Source organism: Oryctolagus cuniculus, chromosome 11, assembly GCF_051225735.1.
Source record: "Oryctolagus cuniculus isolate XC-2025 breed Fujian yellow rabbit chromosome 11, ASM5122573v1, whole genome shotgun sequence".
Lineage (NCBI taxonomy): Eukaryota > Metazoa > Chordata > Mammalia > Lagomorpha > Leporidae > Oryctolagus > Oryctolagus cuniculus.
The window spans coordinates 96,367,820-96,391,695 of NC_142877.1; the positions used below are offsets into that span (position 1 = coordinate 96,367,820).

The following is a 23,876-nucleotide window of genomic DNA, read 5'->3' on the forward strand; positions in this document are numbered from 1 at the left end:
TAAATACGGGCGGAGGGGGTGGCGCGCAGCCGCCGCGGTGCTGCTGTTCAGTCGGCGTCGGTCTTCGCAACTGCCTCCGCGTGGCGCGAGCCTCGAGCCTGGCTCTTCCCCTGGTGGCGACGGCGGAAAGAGGGAGTGGAGGCGAGCGGACGGCGGGCTCCATGGAGAGCGGCAGACGCCCAGGCAGAGGCGGCGCTTCCCTCCCGGCCCCCGGGCTGCAGTGACCGGCGCTCACCTCCCGCACCGCGTCGGAACGACCTCCGGCCCCGGGACTGAAGCGGCCTTGCCTCAGCTCCCCGCGCCGCCCGTCTCGCCTGTCAGCGCGCCCGGAGCCCCGACACCCGGATTCGTCCTCGCCCCTACTCCCCGGCGGGGTGGCGGCGGCCAGGCCCCCGCAGCGGCGGTGGCCGGAGCAGCAGCGGCAGCAAGAACCCGCCTCTATGATGAAGTTCAAGCCCAACCAGACGCGGACCTATGACCGCGAGGGCTTCAAGAAGCGGGCGGCGTGCCTGTGCTTCCGGAGCGAGCAGGAGGACGAGGTGAGGGCGGCCGGCGCGCACGCTGCCCGCGGCGGAGCGCGGGACGGGCGGACGGGCGGACGGGCGGGTGGTCCTCCTCTCTCTCCCCGCCCGGTCTCGATCGGGCGGCGGGGCCGGGAGGGAGTCGCTCCCCTCCCTGCCGCACTCCCTCCCTCCCTCCTTCCTTCCTCTCGGCGTTGGTGGAGGAGACAAAGAGGCTGGCCCAGAGGCCTGGGCCCTCGTGAGGACGGGAGGTGGAGACGCCCCCTGGCCCTGGGAACGTCCCGGGCTCTGTGTGTGTCTCCCCCCCGGGAGTCACCATCTTGACGTGTGAATTAAGCTGGACGCCGAGCGAAGCTCGAGGGCTGACAGAAAGGGTAGCCATGGCGTGAGCGTTGCAAGCAGCCTCTTTTTTCCATTTTCTTTCCGTGTTACGGCAGTTTGCGGTTTCGGATCAGATCCAGGCGCGTTGGTGGAGCAGCCAACAGCCCTCGCGCTTCGAAATAAAAAGCCCTTCGGTCTGGCTTTGTCCGTTGCACTTTTTGAATGGATCCATTAACTCACAAGCAGTTGGCGTAATTATACTTTATCTTAAAAAAAAAAAAAAAAAAAAAAGGCCTCCTCTCAGAGTTTTCTGACTGCGGAGAGATGGTTAGTGAAAAAATGTGGAGTAAGGCCACAGGGGAGCAGAGAGGATGGTCTGGAGTTGCCATTTTCAGGCAGTGATCTGGAACTTTCAGCAGATTTATCAGAGCTTCTCAACATTGCTGTCTGGCTTGACATTGGAGAGGAGCAGGCCCCTCTTTGAAGAGCAAGCGGTCCTTATTCTGTAATTTGCCCATCTGTATTGGATTGATAGTGGCGCCCTTAGGGTTTCCCTGGGCACTTATTTCAGTTGATTTTTTTAAATGGCTCATGGTTTGAAATTTGCTTCGGGCAATAATAGTCAGTAGGAACTGATAAATCTTTCAGCATTGCCACTCCTAAAATGGTTAGATGGGGGGAGGGGAGAGCTGACATTCTGAGTTCTGCTTCTATAAGGATCCAATAAAATACCAGGCTAGAGCTGGAGATGCCAGTCTTAATGGCTTCCTTACTGCCAATCTGTAGTTATAAGTATGATATAGTATATACACTCAATGGCGCAGCTGGTCTAACAGAAATCACGTGCTTGAAAAGTGTGCTCTTCATACTTGAGTTGCTTAGGGAAAGAAAGCAAGCCCTTTAGGCTGGAAGATCCTGAACCAGTTTCCAGAAAGCCAGTCTTTGCCTTAGAGATGGTTGTACTTCAGAGAGCTAGCAACTTAGGAGGGGAAAGTTCACATTTACAATGTCAATAAGCATTAAGTGCATTCTACAAAAAAATGCTAGGTCTTGAGAGAAAGGCCATTTAGGGCAAAGCAAACTTTGAATACAGAAGATTGCCAAAAGTGATCCAGCTAGATCAGGCATCTTCTCTGACTTGCTCACCATTGCACTCTTGAAGTCATTCAGCTGAGTGCTACATTATGTTCAGCCCTGCCAAACAAAAAAGTTCATTACATCTGATCCTTTGAGCACTTGGAGTAGTGCTGGTTATTCTTGTTTTGTAGATGAGGGGACAGTTTCACAGTGTAACTAATGGCCTTAATTGACAATTAGAAAGCAGTAGAATCAGAAATAAAGGGTCTACACCCTATTCCTGCTACTAGGCACTTGGCACAGGGCACCACCCATGGCAGTCGAATGCTATTCGTTGAATAAGATTTTGTGAGTGTGAATTGGAAGCTTTTCTGAAAGAGGTTAGCTTTGAAGCCTTGCCATGATAGAAATTCAAGCTTTGTCAAAAAAGGAGTTTTGGGGAGTGAGGAGATTGAAACCGTGTTGAGCGTATGGTAAAGCAAAGTGACCAGAGCTTTGGGAATTATGGTTGGTAGAGAAAAGGATATTTTCATGCTTGGAAATTGCCTCTACTGTAATAAATACAGACTTCATAGCCTATAGTCGAGTCATGAGATAAAATGGAATAAGAAGCAGGATTTGGAGACTATATTAGAGAAATCCATTATGTAAAACTTTGAAAATCTGATAACCTGTGGATTAAGAAGCCAAGTGAATCAGCTTTTTGGGGATATGCAGTGAGGGAATTCCGACTGTGGAATTCTGAGTAAAATGCACGACCAACTTTAACATCTGGTTTAGCACTTCAGAATCTTCATTTCTGTGGTTGTGTATAATTGAGGCTCTTTCTATTACATAGTAATTACAGAATGAAGTCTTTCCTGGATATCTTAACTCTTTTGCCGTGAATTTGCTTCATTCTATTGAAATGACACTGCCAGCTTTCCAGGTGAGAGGTAAGAAATGTTTCCCTCTGCTGGATTAAGCACACCTAGAGGACGGTTAGAAGAGGTAAATGTGTGTTTGACTTGAGGATGAGATGTTTTCATAGATTGTAAATTGAAAGAGTAATTGCTGTGTGACTCCAAAAAGCTGTGCAGAGCTGGCTCTCCCTGTGTGGAAGGAGTGCTCAGTGAGGCCTTGCCTTAGAACATGTGGTTCTAGGAAAGAAAGGTGCTGTAACAGCAGAGGCTACATTCTCTTGGAGGTGGCCTTTGCATTTCTACCCATTTTATCTTTTTCTGCCCTGTGAAGTAAACATGTATTGGCTTTTGTTTAGGAAGAAATTAAGTAGAAGTGGTTTGTCCTCAGGTCACAGAAGCAAACAGGTTTTTTTGAGTACAGATCCTTAGTTTGTAAATGTTATGCTTATTTAATTCTCCACCTGGTTATTTTTGTGGGCAACCACTCTGTTTCGGCTGTTGAGCTTCCAGGCTAGGCTCCCTTACCGTAGCCAGGGTGGTGCTCTTGTCTGTTGAAAGATGGCAGTACTTTTATTTTTTTTAGATTTGTTTATTTATCTGAAAGGCAGAGTTAACAAGAGGCAGAGGCAAAGAGAGGGAGAGAGATCTTCCTTACACTGGTCTATGCCCTGAATGGTCACAATGACCAGAGCTGTGCTGATCCAAAGCCAGGACTTCCCCTGGGTCTCCCACGCAGGTGCAGGTGCCCAAGGACTTGGGACTTGGGCCATCTGCTTTCCCAGAGATGGGAATACCTTTAAAGAGAGGTTCTGTTGAGCATTCTTGCATAGATGATGATTTGAAGAGGGGATAGCAATGATGAAAACTGAGTTCCTCAGGTGCTTATTCTGTAGTTGGAAGTTAGACAAATGTGTGGTTGAGAAGGGAATACAGTAGGGTAAAAGTGTTGTCAGGTTCTCTGGGGTTGAGTTCCACTGTGAGTCACTTGGAATTGGATTTCAGTGAGTCGGGAAGGAGGAACTGAGCATCCCAAATAGATCAACACTTGCAGAGGTGGCCTAGTGGGCTGCAACTTAGGGTAGCATAGAACAGGTATTTGGAAAACACAGAGTACCTTAAATGTAAGGAAGGCTGAGAAGTTGCTAGTCAAGAAAGGAATTCTTAGTTTTGAATAAAGAACACTCCATTTTATATGTATTCAAGCCTGAGAATGATCTGGCAACAAAAATGGACTGCTAAGTGGAGAAACAGAAATGACTCTGGGTGGAATCCAGGCCCAGCTGCAAGAGAGGCATTAACAAATCAGGAAGAACTGACCTCTTAGATTGGACTTATTGCTCTAATAATGAACTTTTTTTTAAATGCATTGATCTTAGAATTAAAAAAGATTTATTTGAAGGGCAGAGATAACAGAAGGAGAGACAGAGTTCTTCTACCCACTGGTTCACTCCCCAAATGGCAATGGCCAGAACTGGGCTGATTGAAAGCCAGGAGCCTCTTCCAGATCTCCCACATGGGTGTAGGAACCCAAGTGCTTGGGCCACCTTCCGCTGCTTTCCCACGTGCATTAGCAGGGAGTTGGATCAGAAGTGGAGCAATCAGCACATGAACCTGCACCCATATGGGATGAAGGCTGTGGCTTTACCTCCCATACCACAGGGACTGGTGTTTTGTTTGTTTTTACTTTTTTGACAGGCAGAGTGGACAGTGAGAGAGAGAAAGGTCTTCCTTTTGCCGTTGGTTCACCCTCCAATGGCCGGCGCGCTGCGGCCGGCACACCACGCTGATCCGATGGCAGGAGCCAGGTACTTATCCTGGTCTCCCATGGAGTGCAGGGCCCAAGGACTTGGGCCATCCTCCACTGCACTCCCTGGCCACGGCAGAGAGCTGGCCTGGAAGAGGGGCACCCGGGACAGAATCTGGCTCCCTGACAGGGACTAGAACCCAGTGGGCCGGCGCCGCAAGGCAGAGGATTAGCCTAGTGAGCCGCGGTGCCGGCCAGGACTGGTGCTTCTACACATGGTCTTCAATAATGCTGAATGTATATCCTTGAAAAATCTGAATCTGCAAGGTCATTTACTAAAACCAGGATCCAGTAGGAAAGATAGTCTCAGATCTTTAAACAGTAACAATCCTAATAAGAAATCGATACAGTTGAATCTCCACTAGCATCCTGACAGTTCACCCTTTTCAGATTTTACTCTGAGGCACTCATAATTTCTTGGAGATTTCAGTCCTTGAAGATAATTTGCTTACAATGGAGAACACTTTTCATTAAAGTAAATACTATTCAAAGGTAGGATTTTTTAAATACAAGGAAATATACCAAACTTTTGTATCTGTCACTACAGATCCCCCAGACCTAAAGAAGAGTTTCTTGGTCCACTAGACCAGCTGCTTCAGTAGAATTTTGCGTCTGGGTTCGTTCTTTCAGTTCTTGTGGGAAAAGTTACCCATCATTTCAAAACATTGCTAGGAGAAAACATGGTCAACCTGACGTACTACTATTGGTAATCCACCTAGCTACCAATCCCATGTAACCTAATTTTAGTAAAATCATGATTTAGCAGAAAGAATTGTTTTTTTATCGTTTGTGCCTCTGTAGCCCAAAAAGTAGTACTAATTTGCTTCACAATAGCAGTGTCATAACCATTGTAGTAACCTGTGACCTTTCAAAGTGGCTATAGTTGGGTATTTCTCATAAGCTGCTGGCTCAATTTTGGTTAAATTCCTATGAAACAGTAGTAGATTTAAATTTTAACAATTTGTGATATCCTGATTCATGAAACAATCCCAAAATTGTTTCTAAATAGCTACAGTTCACAACTTAAACACTCTTCATTCATAGATTTAGTGATCATTTCGAGGGTTCTCCTGGTAGCTGTGCCCCCTTCCCATCCTTGGCACAGAAGTGGACGCTGAAGTGGCTAGTTGTTTCCTAAAGGCAGGCCATGACCTCCAGCTGTCATCAACATAAAAGCTGAAACACAGATGGCAACTTGGAGCCAACTGGTAGAGTGAGTTAATTCCGTGTACCTCCACATCCTCTGAAGGCTTAACTGCATTACATAGACCTGAAGCAGCATTTTTTTTAGTTTGCATGCTCCTAAGCATCCCCAGTGAGGAGGACCTGTTGGGTAATAGAGGAATGGAAGGTCTGGAGACAACAATAGATCATTCCAGTTCACTGACCAATCTTCATCCAGTAGGACTCAAGGCTGTTTCCAAGTTGACTGCTGTCGGTGTAAACACTTAAAGTGATAAATAATTCTATTTTAAATGCTTAAAACATTAGGTATCTAGGAAGAAAAACAACTAAGAAATGATACTTCAACAGTATTTTATTCTGTTAACTACCTAATACATGAGAAAAGGGGTCAAGGTGGGAGAATGCTTGTGTGAAGGTAGTATTGTCATGTAAGAAGCAGCATTCTCATTTCGCACCACTCCAACGCTTTCTTTGGCTTTGAATTTGAGTCAAGTCTACTTCTGCAGCCTGGTGGAATGGGCAACCTCCTTCTTGTTTTATCATTTTTTGACCATTAATCAGCATGTTAACTGTTTCGCCAATCTAGAAGATTGGGGACAGTAACAGAAATGTTTGGATGGCTGTTAGTATGCCTTTGGGAGAGATGTTAATAATGATGCTTTGTGATATGATTCTGTAGATTTAGATTCTCCCAGTATTTTCAGAAGGGACTTAGGAGCAAGCTGCCCATTATTTGAAATCTAGATTATTGCAAGAAAAAGAAGTATTATGTTTGCTGTTGTTGTTATTCAGTAAGTGGCTTCATGAAACCAAAAAAGTCGTTAAAATAAATGGTGCTGAGACTTGACTTCAGGTCTCTACATATGTAGAGAATATTAATGGTTCACTGTGCTGACTCCTAGCAGAAAGTCATATTGAAGCTGAAGGTGGGACTATAAACCAGTAAGAACATTCACTATGCTCAGTACTAATTTCCCAGAAGTTCATGTAACAAAGAGTTTCAATTGTTGACTATACATAAGATTTCTCATCTATCTCAAAAAAAAAATTGTGGAAAACTAAGCTTGTTATAACAGAAAGGTATGTCTCTGAATGTTTAATATCAAGAAACTATAGTTAATTGCATCAAATCATTTTCTGGCCTAGAAAACTCAGCTGAAAGAAGATAGCTAGCTAAATATTAGATAATGAAATTATATTAATGTTGGCCTCTACTAGACTAAACTTTTATATAATTTTTTTTAGATTTATTATTTGAAAAGCAGAGTTAGAGAAGGAGAGATACATCTTCCATATGCTGGTGCACTCCCCAAAGGCCACAACTGCTGGGGCTGGGCCAGGCCAAAAGCCAGGAGCTTCTTCCAGGTCTACCACGTGTGTAGCAGGAACCCAAGGATTTGGGCCATCTGCTGCTGCCTTTCCCAGGTGCATTAGCAAGGAGCTGGATTGGAAGTGGAGCAGCCAGGGCTCAAACTGGCACCCATATAGGATGCCAGTGTTACAGATGGTGGCTTAACCTGCTGGCCCCTAAACTTTTATATAATTGTTCTTAAAGCTGAATAGCTTTAATGATTACTTTTAAAATAATTCCAGAAAAATCTGGATTGATAGTTCTCACCTTCAACAAATTCCAGTGACTTTAGTAGAAAAGCCTATATTCTTTCTGATTTCTTCATAAGGTCTGAATTATGATTTGCTACTATAGTGTCCCTCATCCCCACCATCCCAATTGCTCTTTTAGAATCCTGAGCTTTTTCACTTGGTGAAGCCATTTTTTGGAAAGAGAAATGATCATACAGCCACATTACTGAAAGTTACCAAATACTGTGTAAGCATCAGATCCCCTTGTAGTATAATATCCCTCTGAAATACAGTGGGTGTGGTAGGCACTTAGAAAATACTGCGAGCCGTGTGTTGACCTTTATCTCAAACCCCTGCTCAAAACAGCCTTTTTGTTTTGCCAAATTAAAATACAACCACCCTTCAAAGTGATAGTAACTTTTTGTCATCTGTATGAGTTTAGTGCTAGGCCTGGTTTGTGTGCGTCCGTAGCCTTTTCTCATGCCACAACGGACCCCTGTTAATTATAGGTTTGCCTTGCTGCCCATTAGCTTCATTTTTTTCCCCCCACACTGGCAGACCTGTACTATAGTCCTATCTATTCTTGGGTCTGTGGAGTGTTGCCCTTTAGTTGTTGCTTTCTTAATCAGCGCCTACCCCTCCCACTCCCAAATGTGGCCTTGACCTTGTCTGAACTCATGAATGAAGTACTCAAGAGGATTAGGCAAATACTTAATAAAACCAGTGTTTTGGTTTTTGTTTTGTTTTTTGATTTATTTTTATTTGAAAGAGTTACTGAGAGAGGTAGAGACAGAGAGAGAGGTCTTCCATCTGTTGTTGGGTCATTCCCCAGATGGCCGCAACAGCCAGAGCTGCGCTGATCCGAAGCCAGGAGCTTCTTCCAGGTCTCTTAAGCGGGTGCAGGGGCCCGAGGACTTGGGTCATCTTCTACTGCTTTCCCAGGCCATAGCAGAGAGCTGGATCGGAAGAGGAGCAACTGGGACCAGAACCAGCACCCATATGGGATGCCGGTGCTTCGGGCCAGGGCTTTAACCTGCTGCGCCACAGTGCCAGCCCCAAAACCAATGTTTTCAAATCTGTACTATTACTTACCTTTTATTGGGCCAGGAGTTTAGATTCCATTCATTTATAGCACAGGCATATTAAGTATTATATTCATTTAATTGATCCTTTTCTTGGTAAGATTTTATTTATTTATTTGAAAAGGAGAAAGATCAATCTTGCCTCTTCTGGTTTACTTCTCCAAAAGACCACAACAGCCTGGACTTGGCCAGGCCAAAGCCAGGAGCTTCATCTGGATCTCCCACATAGATGCAGAAGCCCAATTACTTGGGCCATCTTCTGCTTTCCCAGGCACACAGCAGGAGCTGGATTGGAAGTGGAATAGCCAGAACTGAACTGCACCCATATGGGGTATACCAGTGCCAGCATTGCAGGTGGTGGCTTTTACCCACTATGCACAGCATCAGTCCATTAAAGTGATTGTTTTTTGAAAAATATATTCAAAGTTAGTGGTTTGGTCATATTTAATCTTTTTTGGGATGTCAGGGAATTCTTGCATGTTAGTGAAATTAGGCTAAATCACTTGTCTGAAATTTACATAGAACCATTTGTCAACATAGATTAATACAGATCTATATATTATTGCTTGCTACAGCAACAAAACATTGAGCCTATTATGTGACTATTCTTCCACCCCATTTCCAAGAATGTGATATCTTTGAAGTGGTAATCTTTTACATGAAATTATAAGTGGATAATAAGTCAATTTCAAACAGCCATATGATGTCAGTGGCAAATGTGTTAGTGCAGGGTCAGGGCCTCAAGGCATGAAAAGTCTATACATGGAAGTCAGTGCTCAGAACAGCTAGAATTATTGGCAAATGGAGGGCACATAGGAACTTAGTTCCGTCTGCAGGTTTGTCAGTCGAGATGAGTAGACAAGTGCTTAATGAGATAACACTGGGTTTCAAATCTGCCATCACCGAAAGATGGATTTTAACAAATCTTTCCCTTTTTTTTTTTTTTTAAGATTTATTTATTTGTTTGAAAATCAGAGTTACACAGAGGGAGAAGGAGGAGCACAGAGAGAGAGAGAGAGAGAGAGAGAGAGAGAGAGAGGTCTTCCATCCACTGGTTCATTTCTCAGTTGGCTGCAACCACTGGAGCTTTGCTGATCCAAAGCCAGGAGCCTCCTGGTCTTCCCACGTTAGAGTAGGGGCCCAAGCACTTGGGCCATCTTCCACTGCTCTCCCAGGCCATAACAGCTGGATTGGAAGTGGAGCAGCCAGGACTCGAACCAACACCCCATATGGGATGCTGGCACTGCAGGCAGTGGCCTAACCTGCTAGGCCACAGCGCCGGCCCCAAACAAATCGTTCTTAAACTAGTAATTTAAATGTCAAACATTTCTACATCCCAGGTAATAATCATTTAAATTGATAAATTTTTTGGAAAGATTAAATAAGTTAATGATTTGATCCAGTTTAATCTTTTTGGAATGTTCACAGGCTATTGCATAAATCCTTGGACTAGGCTAGATCATTTGTCCCGAATTTATATAGATTTGTTTTCATGAGTCTCAAAAGTAGTTTATAAACTTCCTACTTCCTAAAAGAGGATGTACTCTCTTGGTGGTTAGCCACCTGCACCAGCTTGGCACATTATGAATATATATAATCAAGGGTATTGCTTAGTGAGAAAATTGTGTGGTATGAATTTCATCCAGTCATTAAAAACCACGTTGTCCCTAATCAGAATCAGAAGTTACCTTTTATTTTCCTGGTGACTTGAGAATCTCAAGACATTGTTATTTTAACTTAGACTTATATTCATTTGCCTGTCTTGATGAAGTGCCAAGACTTATTTGAATTTAGAGACCCTTCTAGGCTCTTTTTTAGAGTTAATTCCTTTTTCATTCTATTAGAGTTGTCTTGTTCATACTTAATTTGATAGCAGTTATTAATTAGCTTGCCTTTAATAAATCTCTAGTCTTTGATACATTCCTTGCTGTCTTCATTTCATCATTCATTCTCAGTAATTATATAGCAAGTAACAGCTAGCATAATTTGGGAACAAGTTTAATTGTTGATGAGTTGGTTCAACTCAGTTGGAAAGAGCAGAAAGCTTATGGCAGCCAACAGTGCCTGGACCAGGATCTGAGATAATTGTGCGATCCTACAAGGAGAGTTATTTCTTTTTATAGACAAGGAAATTGATGCATTGAAAGGCAGCCTGTTAGACATCACTCTATGTATCAAAGAATGAAATCTATTTGGTTATGATCTCCGAACAAACACCTTCAAATTTAAACCCATGTGTTAGGAAACTGGCAGTTTGATCTATGGCGCCATCTGCACCCTGATTTACGGTCCTATGTCCCGGTTCCCGCCACCATTGCTGAAGCCAGGTGGCCACATGGCCCAAGTACCTGTTGTCAAGCTCCACCCCCATCCTAACGGGATTCGCTGCTCCTGTTTCCCTGCCCGCCCTTGCTCAGAGTTTTAAAAGGGACTGTTCCTGAACACATGGCTCTCTTGGATCTTCTGCTCTCTTGGCTCCTCTTGTCTGCTCTCCTCTCCCCCTTTCCTCTCTCTTCTCTCCTCACTAGCTCCTCTCCTGTTTCTCTCACATACTCTCCTTCTCTCTTTTTCTTCTTCACCCCTTCCCTCCAGCCTGCTGGGTTTTCCCCAAAAAACCCTTTCCCTTACTCCGGTGTCTGGTGTGTTTTGTGACAGCCTAACAAATACATAACACCATGTCTTCTGATACTTGCTAGATTTGCTTACCCTGGCTCTTTAATTTTGATACATTAGCCCTGTTTTGCAGTACTTTAAGTCTAAATTGACAACAATCTTTATTAACTGTTAGCTCCCAGGAGTTTTCTGGATTTGGCAGTGATTCTAATGGAGGCCTTAGATTTCAGTACACATCAAGAATGAGAGAAACAGTGCTGATCCCATTAGCATTAACTGATCATTGATCTAGATAGGCTATGTCCATAGGCAATGGTGTGCTATTTTCTAATGAAGGAGTTACTTGCATAGGTGTTCCCTTATCTTCCAACTTGCCTTGTGGGGAAAGGTGGGAGTTTCTGGACTTTAGTTAGCCTGAAACTTTCTAGTTGGGAAGGCTGAGTGTCTGGCAGTTTTGTCAAGCGAGAATGAACTCTTAGGGCCAACAGCTCCTCTGGCAGTAGCATACATGTGTTGTGTTTTTTTTTGTTTGTTTGTTTTTTGTTTTTTTAAGGTGTGGGGGAGAGTAGACATACCAGGGATTAAACTTTGCTCTAAACTTGATATGTTTTCCTTGGGGAAACTATTTAAAGTTACGTGAAGGCAGTATACTAAGATAGTTATACAAACTTTTCTTTAAGATGTCTGTTAACTTTATAAACATCGATTGTTTAATCTTTTTTTATTATGACTGCATTTAAATATAATGTAGCTCAAATTTTTAATACCTATTTTGTGTACTGCAAATAGTTAATCTGTAGAATACTTATTTATTATAATATAGCTTGTTATTTTCTTAGCATGTGAAAGAATTAGTACTCTTTATGCTTAATGCTGGTCTTGATCAGGGGTCTGCAGAGGTTTCCTGTAAGTGGCCAGATACATATTTTACACTTTGTGAGTGCTGTGTCTGTCAAAACTATCCTCCTCTGCTCTTGCAACACAGCTGCCACCAGGGATATAGGTAAACGTGCATCAATGTTAATGTTATACCCATGGACACTGAAATTTGAATTTTACCTAATTTAAAAATTTAAAAGCCATATTTAGCTTATAGACTGCAAAAATAGGTAGTGGGCTGTAGTTTGCCAATCCTATTCTGATTCATAAATTATAACTGCCTGTTGGTAAAATGGAACAACTTATGCTCATTTGTATAGGTTTGGAATATGAAAGGGGCTTCTCCACCTGATTTTTATTTATTTTTGACAGGCAGAGTTAGACAGTGAGAGACAGACAGGTCTTCCTTCCATTGGTTCACCCCCCAAATGGCCACTACGGCTGGCGCGCTGCGCCAATCCGAAGCCAGAAGCCAGGTGCTTCCTCCTGGTCTCCCATGTGGGTGCAGAGCCCAAGTGCTTGGGCCATCCTCCACTGCCCTCCCAGGCCACAGCAGAGAGCTGTACTGGAAGAGGAGCAACCTGGACAGAATCCGGCGTCCCAGCCGGGACTAGAACCTGGGGTCTCGGCACCGTAGGTGGAGGATTAGCCAAGTGAGCCACGGTGCCAGCCTCCACCTAATTTAAAGCATAAAAATAACAAGCATCAGCTTTCCATTTACTTCCCTATTTCTTTCTCACATCTGTTACCCTACAAAATGTTAAGTATTATTAGATTTTACACGTAAGCAAACAAGGTGACCTGCCTAGAGTCATAATGCTTATTTGGGAAATAGCTAATGTATCACAATCATCAGTACATGCAATAAACAAAGTCTGCCTTTATCCTTTGATAATTTCCCAAGAATTGGGAATTTTGCTAATTGAATCTGATAAATGATTAGGTACAGAGTGATTCAGTAAAGTGAGCATGTTGGTGTTGAATTTTTAAAGATTTAATTATATGAAAGGCAGAGTTAGCGCTCTCATCCACTGATTTCACTCCAAATGGCCACATCAGATGGCTCTGGAACAAGCCCAAGTCAAGAGCTAGGAACACCATTTGGGTCTCCCACATGGGTGGCAAGGATCCAAATACTTGGGCCATTATCCACTGCTTTCCCAGGTCATTAGCAGGGAACTGGATCAGAGTGGAGCAGTTAGTACTGGAACTGGCTGGCACTGCAAATGGCAGTTTAACCCTCTGCGCCACGAGGCCAACCCCAGTGTTGGATTCTGATTTTCAAAAGGCTGATTAACAAAGGCTATCATTGCTTTTTGTGGAATCACATATAGTAGTTTCCATGAAATTTCTAAAGTGGACTGATCTAAACTAGAGTAAACACTTGCACAGGTTGGAGAATGCTGTGCTTCACAGGCTGGAGGTACAGTTATGGATTCATCTTGCAGGTGCTCTTGGTGAGCAGCAGTCGCTACCCAGACCAATGGATTGTCCCAGGTGGAGGAATGGAGCCGGAGGAGGAGCCTGGTGGTGCTGCCGTGAGGGAGGTTTATGAGGAGGTGAGATCAAGAGTGGTTTCTTCTTTTACAGACACTGTGCCTTAGGTTTCACAGGGGAGTCAACTGTGTGAGGTTTACTAACAAGACATTTTGTTACATTACACTGAAGAAAAGGTAAGAAAACTGGCACATCACAGGAGGTTTTTGTTACCTGATGCAGCATTTTTTTTTTTTTTTTTTTTTTTTTTTTTTTGACAGGCAGAGTGGACAGTGAGAGAGAGAGACAGAGAGAGAAAGGTCTTCCTTTGCCGCTGGTTCACCCTCCAATGGCCGCCGCTGCAGCCGGCGCACCGCGCTGATCCTGGCAGGAGCCAGGAGCCAGGTGCTTTTCCTGGTCTCCCATGGGGTGCAGGGCCCAAGCACCTGGGCCATCCTCCACTGCACTCCCTGGCCATAGCAGAGAGCTGGCCTGGAAGAGGGGCAACCGGGACAGAATCCGGCGCCCCAACCGGGACTAGAACCCGGTGTGCCGGCGCCGCAAGGTGGAGGATTAGCCTATTGAGCCACGGCGCCGGCTTTGATGCAGCATTTTTAAGCTTGTGACTATAGTTAGTACTTCGCTAAACAGGTTTTTTTTTTTTTTTCCTGGTAAAATAGAGCTAAGTCCACATGGAAGTTCCCCAGAATTGTGTAATATTCATAGAGATGGATCTTGAAAGCTTCCTGAGGGAAGAATACTTTCTAAGTAGAGGAAACAGCATGCCCCAGTCTGATACAGATTTGAAGGGAGAAGACACTGAAGTTGCAGTTCTGCTAACTAACTAATGAATATTCTGCAACAGAAGGGGTAACAAAATAAAAAATGATGTGTTCTGAGGAAAAATGGGGTTCTAAGGGGGAAGAAGCATAGGTATTTGGCCTATAAAGATGCCATTCACTGGTTCATTCCCTTGATGGCAGCAACAGCCAGAGCCAGAGCTGGGACAGACTCCCAGGAGCTTCATCCTGGTCTCCCACGGGGGTGCAGGGGCCCAAGCACTTGGGCAGTCCTCCTGCTGCTTTCCCAGGCCATTAGCAGGGATCGGGATCAGAAGTGAAGCTGCCAGGACATGAGCTGGCACCCACATGGGATACTGCCATCACAGGTAGCAGCTTAATCCACGATGCCACAAGGCCTTTGATGGCTTCCCCCTCCTTTTTTTTTTTTTTTTTTTTTTTTTTTTATTTATTTGAGAGGTAGAGTTATAGACAATGAGAGGGAGAGACAGAAAGGCGCCGACCATTTTTACTCTTAAAGGTTATTTTTTTTTTAATTTATTTTATTTATTTGAAAGACAACACAGAGAGGTAGAGACAGAGAGGGAGGTCTTCCTTCCTCTGGTTCACTCCCCAAATGGCCACAATGGCTGGAGCTATGCCAATCCAAAGCCAGGAGCCAGGCACTTCTTCCAGGATTCCCACGCGGGTGCGCAGGGTTCCAAGAACTTACAGGCCATAGCAGAAAGCTGGATTGGAAGTGGAGCACCAGTACTAGAACCGGCACCCATATGGGATGCTGGCGCCACAGACAGAGGATTAACCAACTGTGCCACAGCACCAGCCCCAGCCCTCCCCCTCCTAACAGCAGCTTCCTACGAATTTAGATCCCAAGAGGCAGCAGTGATAGCTCAAGTAATTGGGCTCCTGCTACCCACTTGGTTAAGTTCCTGACTTCATTCCAGCCTGTCATCCTGGCTATTAGGAGTATTTGGGGAGGGGCGTCAATTAGTAGATGGGAGCAAGCTCTCTTATCAGTGCCTCTATCTAAAAATTTAAGTTAAAAAAAGTAAAGAATCCATTTACTTTATTGATATAGGAATCTGTTTTCATATATGAAGTTTGTCTCAAATTGGTAGACAAGGGGCCAGCGCTGTGGCATAGCAGATAAAGCCACCACCTGCAGTGCTGGCATCCCTATGGGCGCCGGTTCGAGTCCTGGCTGCTCCACTTCCGATCCAGCTCCTTGCTATGGCCTGGGAAAGCAGTAGAAGATGACCCAAGTCCGTGGGCCCCTTCACCTGCATGGGAGACCTGGAACAAGCTCCTGGCTCCTGGCTGTAGATCGGCGCAGCTCCGGCCATTGCAGCCAATTGGGGAAGTGAACCAGCAGATGGAAGACCTCTCTCTCTCTCTCTCTGCCTCTCCTTCTGTCTCTGTATAACTGTTTCAAATAAATAAATCTTTAAAAAAAATTGGTACACAGTTTTAATTTTTAAAAAAATAATTGAAAGGCAGAGTGACAGATTGTCATCCACTGGTTCACTCTCTGGGGCTGGACCAGGTTGAAGCCAAGAGCACAGAACTCAATCTGGGTCTTCCATGTGGGTGGTAGGGTCCCAAGTACTGAAGCCATCACCTACCGCCTCCTAGGGTACACATTAGCAAGGTGCTGGAATTGGACTCACTATGTAATGCAGGCATCTCAAGCACTCTGCACTTAATCAGAAAAGAATATTTTCTATCAGTCCTTGCTACTTATGAATTAAAATGATAATAAATCTGGTCAATAGGAACTTGCATATAAAATGAACTAAGCCATGTTTTATCAGTCCTTGCTACTTATGAATTAAAATGATAATAAATCTGGTCAATAGGAACTTGCATATAAAATGAACTAAGCCATGTTTTATAGCAACCCGCAGAGGATAAATCTTGACACAGTGGAAACAGAACTTGGTATGAGAGGACTTATTGTGCTTAAGTTCTGAAATTGAAATAGCCCACATGTAACTTTTATGTAAATATTATGAAAAGGTAAATGTTTTACATTTCATCTTTTTTTGATAGGCTGGAGTCAAAGGAAAATTAGGCAGACTCCTGGGCATATTTGAGGTGAGTTACAAAACTAATTCTAATTTTGCTGGTAAAAAAAATTATTTCTTTCTTCCTACCTATTCAGATGAAATGGCAACAGCCTATACCAGACAGTCTTGTAAAATGATCAGTGGGCAAGTCATAGGATTAGGAGGGAAGTAAGTGAAAGTCACTTGGCTTTTTCATAGATCACCAGTGATATGGATTATGGTACTAATTAGTTTGACAGTATAATGAGGCTGATGCAAAAACGGTTATCTCTTAGTATACTGTATTTAGGTGTAGATTTTTAGGAGGTAAAGTATCTTCACTGTTGGCTTAGGTCTGTTGTGGATTCTGCCCATTGCCTTCTGCTCATGACTTTAGATAGTATCTGTACTTGATGACTTTTCTTGAAAGGTTCAGGTACATGGTAAAGAAATTCTCTCCCATGTAATCCATTACTATTGAGGGCAGAATGGCATTTTTAAAAAATATTATTTATTTAGAATGCAAAGTTAGGAGGAGAGACAGATCTTCCATCCACTGGTTCACTCCCCAAATCACAATGACTTGGTCTGGGCCAGGACAAAGCCAGGAGCCTGGATCTTCTTCCAGGTCTCCCACATGGGTGCAGGGGCCCAAGTACCTGGACCATTTTCCACAATACCAGCCCCCAGAATGGCATTTTTAGGGAGGAAATCCCAAAATGATAGGTACTCAGTTTTAGGGAGAATCTATTCTCATATCCAAGATTCAGTACCAGATACATAGCATACAAGAAAAACGGTGACTTTTGTCAGGAGAACTGGTTAAGGGTTAGCTCCGCCTCTCTGGTAGAACCATATTTTTATCTTATCTTTGAATCTTAAAATATCAATTCTCCAGGACTACTCAGAATTCTCACCAGAATAATGATTAAGAGTAAAGTCCTTAAGATGGTATGCAAACTGGTCTAGAACTCCTTGCTTGCTTTGCCTAGTAACACAGCACCATCTCCTGGTTATACTGGAAAATGTATTGGTTTTTCTGTGGTTCAAATTTTGCAATACAAGTAACACATCTATCAACATGGGTACTTCAGGAAATCCACCAGAAATAAGTATTAAGGAAAACCTGTATAAGGATTTAACAATTACTGCATCAAAAATTTTTTTAATTCCAGTTTTTATGAATATTTGAAGTAGCCTCAGATGCTGACAAAGGTTTTGAAGTATACCTCTCAAAGAGAACTTAATAGATTATATCTGAAGTTAACAGTGTTAAGCTTTACAAGGACTATTTACATGGAGGGGTCAGTGCTGTGATGTGTAGCAGGTAAAGCTTCTGCCAGCAGTGCCCGCATCCTATGTGGGCACTGGTCTGTCAAGTCTTTTTTTAAACATTTGCATGAAAAATATAAGGGAAAATTAGGATTGTCCTGCCCTTTCACCATGGTGATCTCAATGAATTTGTGATTGAAGCAAAATAAGCAAACACAGAAATAAAACAGCTAATTCTTAAAAAATGAAAGGTAATGTTTTCTGTGACATGGCTCTGACTTACGATATACCTGTTCCTTCCCAAAGACAACACTATTTGAATTGGTCACTAGGATTACTGTGGTAGGAAAAAACAGGACTTATCCAAACACGACAGCACCTAAGACTAAATGTAATGAGGATCGAAGTGGAACCCTTCATCTTAAGGACAAATGGTGTTTTATTTTTAACCTAGACAAGGCTAGGTACCACTTTCAATATGGATAATATATATAAGGACTAGAATATTCTAGAACAACCCTAACCTGGATAGTCTTCACCTTTGGCTCTGCAGAGCTCACCTTGGAGCTGTTAAAACATCAGCACTTTAGACCTCAACCAGAGCTAAGCAAATTGATACCTCCTAAAAAGTCACTCACCCTAAGAGAAATAATTAATAACAAATAAATAATAAGTTCCTTTCTAGGTTAGTAGGGTCGTGCTTTATATGCATCTTGATAAACCTTAACAGGGCTGCTCTCCTGGACACTTAGGACACTCAGACTAGAGCTGAAGTGTTAACAGTTTAAGAATTAGCATGGGGGTTGGTGGTGTGGCATAGCGGATAAAGCCACCGCCTGCAGTGCTGGCATCCCATATAGACTTTGGTTCAAGTCCTGGCTGTTCCACTTCTGATCCAGCTCTCTGCTATGGCCTGGGAAAGCAGTAGAAGGCGGCCCAAGTCCTCGGGCTCCTGCACCCACGTGGGAGACCCAGAGGAAGCTCCTGGCTTCAGATCAGCGCAGCTCTAGCTGTTGCAGCCAATTGGGGAGTGAACCAACCTCTCTGCCTCTCCTTCTCTCTGTAGCTCTTTCAAATAAATAAATCTTCTTAAAAAATTATTTTGAAAAAATAAGAATTAGAATGAATTTCACCAGTGGTAGTGTCAAAGCTCCAGTTCCAGACTTTTTAATTTACTTAAAAGTTCTGTGTTAGGTGTACTTATCTATGTTGGGAAATAGGCTATGCTAATCAGCAGTGTGCCAGAACTTTTTTTTCCCCTTAAAAATAATACCATGGGCACCCCGGGTTCTAGTCCCGATTGGGGCGCCAGGTACTAGTCCCGGCTGCTCCTCTTCCAGTCCAGCTCTCTGCTGTGGCCCGGGAGGGCAGAAGAGGATGGCCCAAGTGCTTGGGTCCCTGCACCCGCATGGGAGACAGGGAGGAAGTACCTGGCTCCTGGCTTCAGATCAGCGTAGCGCCGGCCGTGGCAGCCATTAGGGGAGTGAACCAAAGGAAGAAAGACCTTTCTGTCTCTCTCTCACTATCTATAACTCTGTCTCTCTTCTGTCTAACTCTGCCTGGTAAAATAATAATACCATGGCTAGCTCCTGTAGATTAAAATGCTTTTCTTTTTATATTCAAGCAGAACCAAGACCGAAAGCACAGAACATATGTTTATGTTCTTACAGTCACTGAAATACTAGAAGACTGGGAAGATTCTGTTAATATAGGTAAGTTCCCATTCCTTTTGCTCTCTGAATCCTCTTAATTCACATACTACACCTTAAAATATTTTGGTTACTTTTCGTTTAGAGAAAGAAAGATAAGCATGTTTCTCCACAAACCTGTCTAAGCCATTTCTTTAAAGTCATCATTTGCAGGGAATTGAGGGGACATTATTATATGGCTTACTTTTAAAAATTAGGGGCAGAAATTGTGGCACAGTAGGTTAAGCAACAGCTTAGGACAGCTGCATCCCACAGTGGAGTGCCAGCCCGAGTCTCAGCATCTCCACTTGCTATCCAGCTTCCTACTGCTACTGCCTGGGAAGCTGCTCAAGTGTTTGGGTCTTTGTCACCACATCAGAGACCCCAATGGACTTCTGGGCTTCTGGATTTAGCCTGGCCACCTCTGGCTGTTGGGGCCATTTGGGGAGTGGATAGAAGATGCCTCTCTCTCTCTGCTTTACTTTCTAAGTAAATAAATTGTATAATAACCAATGTCATATTGTTCTCTAGGAAGGAAGAGAGAGTGGTTCAAAGTAGAAGATGCAATCAAAGTTCTCCAGTGTCATAAACCTGTTCATGCAGAGTATCTGGAAAAGCTCAAGCTGGGTTGTTCCCCATCCAATGGAAATTCTGCGGTCCCTTCCCTTCCAGATAATAACACCTTGTTTGTAAATGCTGCACAGACCTCTGGGGTGCCATCTGGTATAAGATAAAGAGGACTGGGCAGACCTCTCCCATCATGGGCAGTCTCACAGGGAGAAGCTTCATTTTCCTTGGCAAACATCTGAATGACGCTTGCAAACTGTCTGAATTTGCCATACAGGGTTTTCAAACAATTTGCATGTTTTTCAGATGCTTTCAAAACTTCTTTAAAAAAAAATAGTGTAAAATATTTTAATAAGCCAAAGCCATGTGGAAATTTTTTTTAGATGCCTTAACTGTGCCCTAACCCCCATGTTATTTTGGTTCTCATTTTTTCACAGCATTTTTAAAGCTTTTTTTTTTGTCCATTTGACATGAGCCTGGTTTATTTTATCAGATCAAAATTACTGTGGGTATATTTCCCCCCTAAACTTTTCTCTTACTCATGGAATTAAACATATTCAATAAATCCTTCTGTGGTAGGAATTAATAAAAAACATTTTTGATATTGAAGAAATCCATCCTTCCCAAAACGTGCTTCATAAATCAAAACTTAGGATTCATAAATTTGGGATATTTTTGTTTGGTCGATAACTGTTTTGACAGAATTGGCTTCTTTGGGGGAATTTGTCAACTCATCTGTCTTAATGTTTTCAGCTGGCATTATGTCACTAGATAACTGAAATTGCTGCCTCCCATGTAACTCAATAGCAATTTTCACATGAAGAACACTCTTCAGAGTTGGTGATTTTTAGGGAAATCTTGTTAGCAAAATGCATGTGTAATTACATCATCATGAAAATTGTATTCATGGGATTTATTTAGCATGCTCAATTGCCATTTCCCTTTATAATCTCTTTATATATAATAACTTAAAACCATTATTTCCCTCAATGTAAATTGCTCTTAAAACATTTTCAGTTTTTAAGTTTAGCAGTACCTTTTCAGTTAATTTTCTATGGTTACTAGTAACCACAGGGGCGTAGTCTCAGCTTGTACCCAGGCAGTGATGACTGTACCACAGTGGAAGAAAATGGCCTTCCTGCTGTTCAGCTGTTACAGACTAGGACTGCAAAGGCAACTCAAGAGATCTCATCTTTTCTAGGTTGTCAAAAGGTACTATTTGTCATGTAACTAACTTGTGGGGCACTGGAACATACCTGAGCTGAGTCATCCTCACTTGTCTTTACACTCACCTAAAGCATATATAGACCACCTGGGTACCTTGTCACAGACTCTGCACCTCCCCACCAAATCAGAAATAAAAGGGGAGGAAAAGCCTCAGTAAGATGTGGGGTGGGGGAGGGTGAAAGATCATTTGTGTTAAGACTTCAGCCTTTTGTAAATATACTAACTGGTGACTATAAAGCATAAAAAGGATAGTTAAAACATTGGCTCTACAAATTAACCTTTAAATTGTAATTGCTGCTGAAAATAGAATCCTCCTATACTTAAAGAAAACTGGTGCCATTACAAAATGAGATCTTGTGCCATAAATGCAGGTAAATATTAGTTCCCAAATTATTGCTAAGTAGGAAAACTTGTAGTAACCAGTGTCATTTCATTCTAAATTATGTAGTGTGATCAAACATGATCATCCAGAATTTTTATATTTTTCTTTGTACAAAGGTTATGTATTCTGGGTGTTTTTTAAAAAGGAAATATTTTAAATCCCACAAATTGACACTTTCTATATCAATCTTCAATGGACTAAGCTTTTTTTTCTCAGTGATCTCTGAAATTTCTTTAAATTATAGACTTAACAGAGAAACTGGATTGCTTTTGTATATAAGACTGCTTCCATCTGAAATGCTGTCACAAATATTGGGGGGGTTTATCTTGTATATGATATTCTTAGAAGTAATAATGCATGAGCTTATTTTATAAACTCTTGGACTATGTATTTGACATGTAAAATATGTACAGTATTAATGTCAACCATCTCTTAAAGTTAGCCTATAAATATTGTTGTATAATTTTCTTTGGTCAGAAATATTTGGACTAAGTAGTACCACTTGGTTCAAGATTTTCTTCAGTGCCATTTAGCAAACCAACTGTCTTTAGTCTATGCAATTAGCAAGGAATTAATACAACAGAATACTTTATGGCTTCCACACTTGAAATTTCACAGGAGGGGTTCCTTCCCAACTTCTCTGGAACCCGGTCCAGCAAAATTAGAGGAAAGGCCCTAAGATTTATTTCTGTTAGGAAAAGCCAATGTTTCCAGGCTAAAGAGTTGAATCTACTAAAATTAACGAATAGTGTCTACTATCTCAGACCTGCAGAGTTTGCAGTGCTGAGACTGTCATCTGTGCTTATTTGTGGGGTAGTTGAATAAAATCGGGCAGCTAAAATTTTTAGTTCTGTGTGCTTCCTAAATAAAACACAGAAGTAGTTACTGTGAATTGAGTTGCACACAAAGTAGAAACTGTCCTGCACATATTTTTTGTAAACATGACATTTTCCAACGAGGTACATGCCATCCAATTTTCTGTGGGTCATACCATTGTATAAAGCAACAGAACTGAAGGGGAGAAACAATCTTTGTACACACTGAATTGCTTTGCATGGTCTCTTGAGATAATTGGTGTAAGAATCTTGACTTTTTTTTTTATATTTGGAAACATCAAATAAAAACAGAAATGATCTTTGTTTTTGTTTTTTAACAAAGCACACGAACAGATCTGTAAATAATCAGCTGTCTGAAATCAAGGTTAAGATCCGTGTGTAAATTGAGTATCCAGGAGAAACGTAGGCTTTTTTTTTTTTTCATTGCTTCCTTAACCACAGGTATATACTGCATTCACCCTGCAAGTGAAAGCTTGTCTGGTTTTCTCCAGCAGGTACTGTTCAGGCATGATAGTCATACACATTCCTCACTTTTATGTTCCATACATGAGCTTTACTAGTGAAAAACTGGGTTCACTGAACTGTTTGCCACTAGGGTGTTGTCACAACTCCTGCTAATGCCTGTCTTAGAACCAGTCTAATGGTGACACTGTTAATGGCTGTCTTAATTTGCTATTCCTGGGTTATTTTCATGATCAAGAGCTCTTTGAGTTACTCCAGAATCCCTAACTTTATAAACATCTTCAAGGACAGGCATTTAGCACACCTGGTTAAGACACTGCTTGTGATTTCTGTGCCACATCCAAGCACGTGGGTTTGAGCGCCAACTTCTGAACCAGTTTCCTGCTAATGCACACTGAAAGCCAGCAGTTACTTGGGTCCCTGCCACCCACAGGGGAGACCTGGGTGGAACTCCAATCTAAGCTCCTGGCTTCACCCTGGCCCAGCAAAAACATCTGGGGTGACAGCCACTTCCCATGTGGAAGACCTTTATCTCTGAATCTACTTTTCAAATGAACTTTTATTTCTAAACCGACATCATTTAAATATGTCATCTCCCACTAAAGACTTAAGAGCAACCCTGTTGAGAGTTGTACACAGAAGCTTGACTGATACTAGCTCTGGCTGGTGCCACTGGCTGAATTCTAGCATTCAGATAAGCAAGCTCCTAAGGCTTATCTGAAAACTACAGCAAAGACCCAACTACTCAAAGGTTCTGTACCTTCTTGCCAGGAAATAGCCTTAAATTCATCTACTCCTGTGTGACTTCCAACAAATCTCAATTCCAGAAATTGAATTCTGCAACCTGGAAACACTGGCAAGACTGACTACTTTGTTTTTGGTCAAACTCAGTGAAATTATTTTAGCCACACTTAAATATGCCTTCTGATGAAGTAATTATACTAAGAACACAATATCTACAAGAATGCAGCCAAAAATTTATGGTTAAGCCATGGAAATAAGGTACCAATGCAGCAGAGGGGCCGTAGCTAGGTTCTATCTATATAATGGAACACTGAAGTGACATTAAGAATTATTCAGGGGGCCATCATTTTGGCAGAGGTTAAGTCTCTGCCTGCTGCACCAGTATCCCATAGGGGTGCTAGTTTGAATCCTG

The 23,876-nt window shown here is 42.6% G+C and overlaps 1 protein-coding gene across 2 annotated transcripts; it reads left to right on the forward strand.

Moving 5' to 3' along the window:
- Positions 1-27: 27 nt before the first annotated feature.
- On the forward strand, positions 28-22,556 carry NUDT4 (nudix hydrolase 4). Of its 2 annotated transcripts, none has more exons than XM_008256878.5 (5): positions 28-539; positions 13,414-13,524; positions 16,291-16,335; positions 19,183-19,270; positions 19,778-22,556. In XM_008256878.5, exons 1-5 carry the CDS (start codon positions 441-443, stop codon positions 19,978-19,980), a joined length of 546 nt encoding a protein of 181 aa, XP_008255100.1. In that variant the 5' UTR covers positions 28-440; the 3' UTR covers positions 19,981-22,556. The 2 variants fall into 2 exon arrangements, with proteins under 2 accessions (XP_008255100.1, XP_017197504.1); XM_017342015.4 differs by having other exon boundaries at positions 19,186-19,270.
- Positions 22,557-23,876: the final 1,320 nt, after the last annotated feature.